This window comes from Hylobates moloch, unplaced genomic scaffold (genome assembly GCF_009828535.3).
Source record: "Hylobates moloch isolate HMO894 unplaced genomic scaffold, HMol_V3 SCAFFOLD_12, whole genome shotgun sequence".
In the NCBI taxonomy this organism is placed as follows: Eukaryota; Metazoa; Chordata; class Mammalia; order Primates; family Hylobatidae; genus Hylobates; species Hylobates moloch.
In genome coordinates, this window is record NW_026652287.1 from 58,523,949 (window position 1) to 58,532,180 (window position 8,232).

Here is an 8,232-nt window from a genome sequence, read left to right on the forward strand (position 1 = left end):
TCAATTCCATTGTTGAGACTCATTTGGTGCCAGATGTACCAAACATCTTGGGCAGGCTAGATGGCTGGGGCTGTGAGGTGAGAACTTACCTGGCACTGAGACACCCAGGTACATCCCCAAAGCCACGCCCCTCCAGAAGGCATCTGTTGAGTTTCACATGCCCCAGGAGGACTCTATATTTAAGGCTCGGCAGGAGGACACTTTGAGAAACCACTAGCGAAATCTACTGAGTGGACAAGCACCTTGCGTTTGATAAATCTCTGTGTTTAGATTTCGATATCCTGGTTTCATGTGTGTTTCACTTTTGATCACCCTCATAAAATGTGAGCTTTTTAAATTCGTGATTTAAAGTTAGGAAATGTTCATCTGTTTTAAAGTGAACATCTTTTTTTATAAGGACAAGATTAGGCCGCCGCCGCGCCGCGGCTTGAGGGCGGGAGGCTGGGGGAGGGTAGCAGAGCCGGCGCCGCCGCCATGTTGGGTCTGAAGCGGCTGCTGTGGGCGCCGACGGAGCGAGCGGGCGTGCTGAGCGGGCGACAGGGGCGTGGGATCTGCCTCTCTGCGAGCAGCTGGGAGCGGCGGCGGCGGCGCCATGAGCGGGGGCACCCCTTACATCGGCAGCAAGATCAGCCTCATCTCCAAGGCGGAGATCCGCTACGAGGGCATCCTCTACACCATCGACACCGAAAACTCCACCGTAGCCCTTGCCAAAGTTCGATCCTTTGATACAGAAGACAGACCAACAGATCGTCCAATACCACCTCGAGATGAAGTCTTTGAATACATTGTATTCCGTGGGAGTGACATTAAAGACCTTACTGTTTGTGAGCCACCAAAACCACAGTGTTCTTTGCCTCAAGACCCAGCTATTGTTCAGTCCTCACTAGGCTCATCGACTTCTTCATTCCAGTCCATGGGTTCTTATGGGCCTTTCGGCAGGATGCCCACATGCAGTCAGTTCAGTCCAAGTTCCTTAATTGGGCAGCAGTTTGGTGCTGTTGGTGTTGCTGGAAGCTCTTTGACGTCCTTTGGAACAGAAACATCAAACAGTGGTACCTTACCCCAAAGTAGTGCGGTTGGTTCTGCCTTTACACAGGATACGAGATCTCTAAAAACACAGTTATCTCAAGGTCGCTCAAGCCCTCAGTTAGACCCTCTGAGAAAAAGCCCAACCATGGAACAAGCAGTGCAGACCGCCTCGGTCCACTTACCTGCTCCAGCAGCTGTTGGGAGGAGTCCCGTATCAACCAGGCCTTTGCCATCTACCAGCCAAAAGGCAGGAGAGAATCAGGAGCACAGGCGAGCTGAAGTACACAAAGTTTCAAGGCCAGAAAATGAGCAACTCAGAAATGATAGCAAGAGACAAGTAGCTCCAGGTGCTCCTTCAGCTCCAAGGAGAGGGCGTGGGGGTCATCGGGGTGGCAGGGGAAGATTTGGTATTCGGCGAGATGGGCCAATGAAATCTGAGAAAGACTTTAAGTCATCACTGGCCATCAGAGAAATGCAAATCAAAACCACAGTGAGATACCATCTCACACCAGTTAGAATGGCGATCATTAAAAAAATCAGGAAACAACAGGTGCTGGAGAGGATGTGGACAAATAGGAACACTTTTACACTGTTGGTGGGACTGTAAACTAGTTCAACCATTGTGGAAGTCAGTGTGGCGATTCCTCAGGGATCTAGAACTAGAAATACCATTTGACCCAGCCATCCCATTACTGGGTATATACCCAAAGGACTATAAATCATGCTGCTATAAAGACACATGCACACATATGTTTATTGCGGCACTATTCACAATAGCAAAGAGTTGGAACCAACCCAAATGTCCAACAACGATAGACTGGATTAAGAAAATGTGGCACATATACACCATGGAATACTACGCAGCCATAAAAAATGATGAGTTCATATCCTTTGTAGGGACATGGATGAAACTGGAAAACATCATTCTCAGTAAACTATCGCAAGGACAAAAAACCAAACACCGCATGTTCTCACTCATAGGTGGGAATTGAACAATGAGAACTCATGGACACAGGAAGGGGAACATCACACTCCGGGGACTGTTGTGGGGTTGGGGGAGGGGGGAGGGACAGCATTAGGAGATATACCTAATGCTAAATGACGAGTTAATGGGTGCAGGAAATCAACGTGGCACATGGACACATATGTAACAAACCTGCACATTGTGCACATGTACCCTAAAACCTAAAGTATAATAAAAAAAAAAAGTGCAAATGCACAATTCAACAAGGAAGAGGTTGACAGAGAGTTTCATAATAAACTTAAATTAAAAGAAGATAAACTTGAGAAACAGGAGAAGCCTGTAAATGGTGAAGATAAAGGAGACTCAGGAGTTGATACCCAAAACAGTGAAGGAAATGCTGATGAAGAAGATCCACCTGGACCTAATTGCTATTATGACAAAACTAAATCCTTCTTTGATAATATTTCTTGTGATGACAATAGAGAACGGAGACCAACCTGGGCTGAAGAAAGAAGATTAAATGCTGAAACATTTGGAATCCCACTTCGTCCAAACCGTGGCCGTGGGGGATACAGAGGCAGAGGAGGTCTTGGTTTCCGTGGTGGCAGAGGGTGTGGTGGTGGCAGAGGTGGTACCTTCACTGCTCCTCGAGGATTTCGCAGTGGATTCAGAGGAGGTCGTGGGGGCCAGGAGTTTGCAGATTTTGAATATAGGAAAGACAACAAAGTTGCTGCATAGTCTACAAACAAGGTGAATTTCTAGCTCGTCATTGTCCTGAACATTGATTTCAGTCTTTGCAAAGAATGAAGAAGTGAATTCGCTGTACATTTGTCACCAGCACTGGGTTTTTGTTTTTTGTTTGTTTTTCCGCTTAATTTCAAAGATAAAATGCAGTTACTTTTGGAGGTGGAAGGCTCATCTTAAAACATGAGCATTAAATATATTTGGAATAGCAGAAGGTTAAATAATTTCTTATGTATAGTTAAACTAAAGCAGTACTTCAGTGGAACTTACAAGTATTTTTTCATCACTGAAAGTTTTTTTTTAATCACTAAATTGTATTTGGCAATTGCAAGTTGCCTGCAGATAGGGCCGTGATACTGTGTTTTGAGCCACAGAAGGTTGTGTGTGTGTGCACGTGTGTGTGTGGTGTGTGTGTGTGTATCTTTTTCCTCCTTTCTTTTGGGGAATCCTGTAATATGAGGAAGCTTATTTCGTCAATTAATTAGGGTGCTGGATGGTGGAGAATTTTGTCAGTCAACTGTGTACACACAGTAAATACTGTTTCTTAGGCAAAGGTAACTTTTTTATATAGTTGTAAAATTCCATTATATTCCATTGCCAAAGAAACATTAAGAACTTTGTATAGCTGTATAAAAAGCAACTAATTTTTTAAAGAATAAACATTTTAAAGTCAGCAAAAAAGAAAAAGGACAAGATTAGTAAATTTGGACCTTGGCACTGATGGCTAAGCTACGTTCAAGCACAGGATCCTTGTTGGGATGAAATTCTCCAGGTCAACCGAAGTAAAATTCAGAGCGGGAATGTTGAGATAGAATGCTGGACCAAAAGAAGCTCATAGGTAAAGGGACAGCCTGCCTTCTGCACCCGCGAGTCCTCAGCTTCTCATGCTGCCTGGAGAGAGGAGCCGCTTCCCTCTTCAGCCATGATTGTGTTTTAATATCCCTGGTACTAAGTGTCAGAAGTGGATTGGGTGCTGCAGCACTAGAGCGACGAGGTAACATGATAGTGATCACCTGTTTGTGGCAGCAGCTTGAAATTCTGCAGATTGATCAGTGTTTACTGTGTGAGACCCAGAGATTCGATTCCTGAAATCACAGGGCTGATTGCAGTAACTTTACATATGCGTCCTTAACAAGCAGGGCAAAACAAAAAAATTAATGTTCTTAAAAGTGAAATAAGATATTTCCAGCCTGGAGAGAAGACCAATTAAAATCACTTCACATTTTTAAATGAGTTTTCATTTGAGAGAGTGGAATTCTTTGAAGAATATGAGTTTTGCTAAATATTTGAAATCATCATATATCGTGCTTATTTGAAGCCCAGGTTGCTTATAAATTCAATGACAAATTGAGAAGTAAGCACAGAATTTATGTTTGAATTATCTGTTGGGTGACTCCGCTGCTGGGGCAGGCCCCGGTTTCTTAAATTCGGAGGGTTACTCTGGGTAAGCTGGAAGGTAAACTAGGCTTCCCGCAAATTCCCAAATTCAAATACTGCCACTGGACTAAAGCAATTCCGTGATTTTAAATCATTTTGAATTTCATAAACCCAACTCTTTAACCTTTTGTAAATGACAAGAAGTGCAACCCATTCTTAACATTTCTGATCATTCCACATGATGCTGGCCCCATAAAGCTCATCTTTTCCAAATTTAAGCACTTAAAAATGTGAAGTGCTCCAATAAATTTAAATTGGCATATGCTACGCATATCAATGGGAAATGATTCAAGCATTAGAGGCTGGAAGTGGTGAGTGAGGGCAAGCACACCAGAGCATCCATTGTCACAGGATTGATTTTTAATGACTTTCTATTGATTCGGTGCCTTTTAAACCTGACGGCCGAAGGTTGGTCCTGCATATCTATCACATGTATCTTTGGCCGATGCACTCTCCTGAGGTGAATGTAGGTTGCCTTCCCCCTCTTGCCAAGACAGCGTCCTACGAGGATGCAGGTCCTTCGGGGATAAGTCCTGGCTTGCATAGAGCCTTCCAGGGACAAGAAGTGAACAGCCACCTGGCAGAAGTGCAGCCGAGTCTTCAAGACTCTAGTGGTTGTAAGCAACAGCATCCATTTCAAGGCAAAAAGGGATGCACCAGCTTTCATAACTGAAAAGGCCTAGAGTGGGTCAGGGATGGCTGGGTGAAGACACTTTCTCCTTCCCCTGTCTTGTCCCTCTCTCATTTCACTTTCTCTCTGGTTCTCCTGCTTCCTTTTTTGCTGCACCTCTCTTCCATTTCTGCTTCACAGTTGGGAAACCTTCAGGCAAGGCTCTGTGCACTTTGTAGCCTCGGGCAGTTCCAGGCTCCTGTTCTCATGATCCCAAATTTATCAGAAAGAAATGCTATTTCAACAATGTAAACCAAAAATACAATTCTAAGGCCTCCCAACCATCTGAATGGACCCCTCCTCTCAGCCAAGGGCACTCCAAAGTTAGCCTGAAAAACTAGTTCAAACCATGATGGGAAGGGGGAGCCAGACATGCCTCATGATATCCTCCTCCCTTTGGGAATTACTGACAGACAGACTCTTTAAGTCTGATGAGAAACATTTACAATCTATTCTCTCTGGAGCCTGATACTTAGAGACATCATCTGCATGATAAAACCTCAGGCTCCACACCTTATCATAACCCACACATTTCTTTCTATTGATAATAACTCTTTTAACGAATTGCCAATCAGAAAATCTTTGAATCCACCTATGACTTGGAAGCTCTCTGCTTCCAGTTATCTCGACATTCTGGACCCAACCAATGTACATTTTACATACATTGACTGATACTTTATGTCTCCTTAAAATGCATAAAATCAAGTTGTGGCTTGACCACCTTGGGTGCATGTTCTTAGAATCTCCTGAAGGATGTGTCACAGGCCATTGGTCACTCATATTTGGCTCACAATACATCTCTTCAAATATTTTACAAAGTTTGACTCTTTGTCAACAACAATATCAAAAGAGGCTCTGAATCATGCATCACTGGACCAACTTGGGTCATGTGCCCAGTTCAAAGCCAGTCGCCATGGTTGGGGGATCCAATGTTCTGATTGGCCACATTCTCACTCCTAGAGCTGGGAGTGGAATAAAATCACAAACACTGGAACTGGGAGTGAGGGAGAGATAAGTGTGAGTCCTATATGGGGCATGGAGGTCCCTTCTGACTCCAGATGTTTCTGATTCTCTGTTGTGAGTAAAATTGCTTCTGCTTGCTTCCTTGCAATTGTTACAGAAAAGGGTCCTGATCTAGACCCCAGGAGAGGGTTCTTGGATTTCACTCAAGAAAGAATTCAGGACAAGTCTGTAGAGTAAAGTGAAAGCAAGTTTATTAAGAAAGCAAAGGAATAAAGAATGGCTATTCCATAGACAGAGCAGCCCCAAGGGCAGCTGGTTGCCCCTTGTTATGGTTATTTCTTGATGATATGCTGAACAAGGGTGGATTATTCGTGCCTCCCCTTTCTAGACCATAGAGGGTAACTTCCTGAGGTTGCCATGACATTTGTAAACTGTCATGGTGCTGGTGGGACTGTAGCAGTGAGAATGACAAGAGGCCATCTTGGATTTTGGGGGGATTTGGCCGGCTTCTTTACTGCAACCTGTTTTATCAGCAAAGCCTTTATGACCTGTATCTTGTGCTGACATCCTATCTCATCCTGTGACATAGAATGCCATAATCATCTGGGAATGCAGCCCAGTGGGTTTCAGCCTCATTTTATCCAGCCGCTATTCAAGATGGAGTTACTCTGGTTCACATGCCTCTGACACAATTAGGTGTGCTGTGTGATTTGCCATGGCCAGTGACCATGGAAACCGAGTGTGTCACTTCTTGGTGGAAACCTTAAGAATTCCAGGCAGTGGATGTTCTTGTAGCCTGGGACCAGAGTAGAGAGGCCCAGGAATGGAGCCCTTGGCCAGCCAACCCATGATTAATGTGAACAATGGAAGCAAACATTAGTTATTAGAAACCACAGATATTTGAGGATTGTTCATTGACACAACATAACCTAGCCTATTCTGTGTGATGTGGACATCAGTATCAGAAATGAGGTCTTACCAAAACCCAAACCTAAAATGTATGACATTGACTTTGTATTGGGGTTGTGAGCAGTGAAGAAACTTACCAGAGGCTGGAAAGATGGCAAACTATGTGATGATGTAGTAAAATATTTGGCAAAACTATCAGCTGCAGTAATTCAGGAGACAGAATGGAAACTTGCAGTTCTTGGGAAGAGTTTCAGGGATGGAATGTTCATGGTGTGTGGTGGTCGTTGTTGGCTGCCTTTGGCAAGGTATCAGAAGAAAAAGATGAATTTAAAAATAATTTTCTGATTTGTAAGCAGGAATAAAAGAGAATACTCAGGGAGTACTAGGGTTGGAAGACGCAACTCCTTCTCAACTCCTAACAGCAAAAGCTAGAATTGAGAAATACTTTCAATGACAAAGGCCTTACAGAAATATGAAATTATGAACCTTGCTTTCATACCCATTGTTAAAGTCTCTGAATGGATTAAAGTGTTTCAGGCAAATACTCATTAGAGGATGTGGAGCCCCTTGAATACTTTCAGGTGGACAAAATCCTGAGGGAAAAGGAAATTAAGATGAGATCCTCTTCCCAAAGCTTGATAGGTTCAAGGCATATATTATAAAGCTTAAGGAGAGATGTGGAGAATTGGAAAAAATATCCCTCCTTCCCACATATTAGGAAAATAAATGGACAATACACAAGTGCACACCCTCTGTTGAACCTATCAGGCAGCCGAGGCCTCAGGACAACACTAACCCCAAATCTGGAGAGTGACAGGGGTCTTTGGGGGAAGCAGGGGCATGGCACTTGCTTAGCTAAGGGCAGAAGCTATCAGACACTGGTGGGAAGGATTCAGCTAGAGTAGTGGATGCATGAGTAAAGGCTGAGAACAGGCTAGTGAAATGATGTGAAGCCCATGGAGCTGCAGAAACGAAGGCAGTTGTGTATCCTCTTGCAAGCTGCTTCTCCTCAAACCCCACCAGGCACTCACAGGGAAGACTGGGAAGGATCTTGAGAAAGTTTCCTTTGTGCAGGCCTTGGGAAGGGAAAAAATAATCACTGCAGGAGAGGCAGAAAACTCTACTCAGACTATTCTCTTCTATCTCTCCTAGGGAGCAAAAACCTTAATTTGGAGGACAAAGGCCATCAAAGACTGTTGTTGCAATTAGGGCATTAAGAAAGTCCATTGCAGCTGGGATAAAAGAGCAGGAAAAAATGCTCTAGCCCTGGGGAAGTGGTAGGAAAAGGTACTGGATTCCGAACCTATAACTACAGCCCATAAAACCAACAAGTACTCTAGTTACAACTAGAGGAATTTGAAGACTCTGGTGCCTAGAAGGTAACTATAGTAACAACAAACCTCAGATGCAGTCTAACTCCTAACAAGATAAATATAAAACTCCACATTAAAGACCCAGCAAAAAAAAAAAAAAGTTATGCCCATTTCTGAGCTTATAAGGCTTTAATGGAAAAGAT

At 43.7% G+C, this 8,232-nt stretch overlaps 1 protein-coding gene across 1 annotated transcript; it reads left to right on the forward strand.

Annotated features, from left to right (window-relative positions):
- The first annotated feature begins 482 nt into the window (after positions 1-482).
- On the forward strand, positions 483-2,731 carry LOC116479623 (protein LSM14 homolog A-like). The gene is made up of 2 exons (XM_032171640.2): positions 483-1,479; positions 2,221-2,731. The coding sequence occupies exons 1-2, from the start codon at positions 593-595 to the stop codon at positions 2,729-2,731; spliced, it is 1,398 nt and encodes a 465-aa protein (XP_032027531.1). The 5' UTR covers positions 483-592.
- Positions 2,732-8,232: the final 5,501 nt, after the last annotated feature.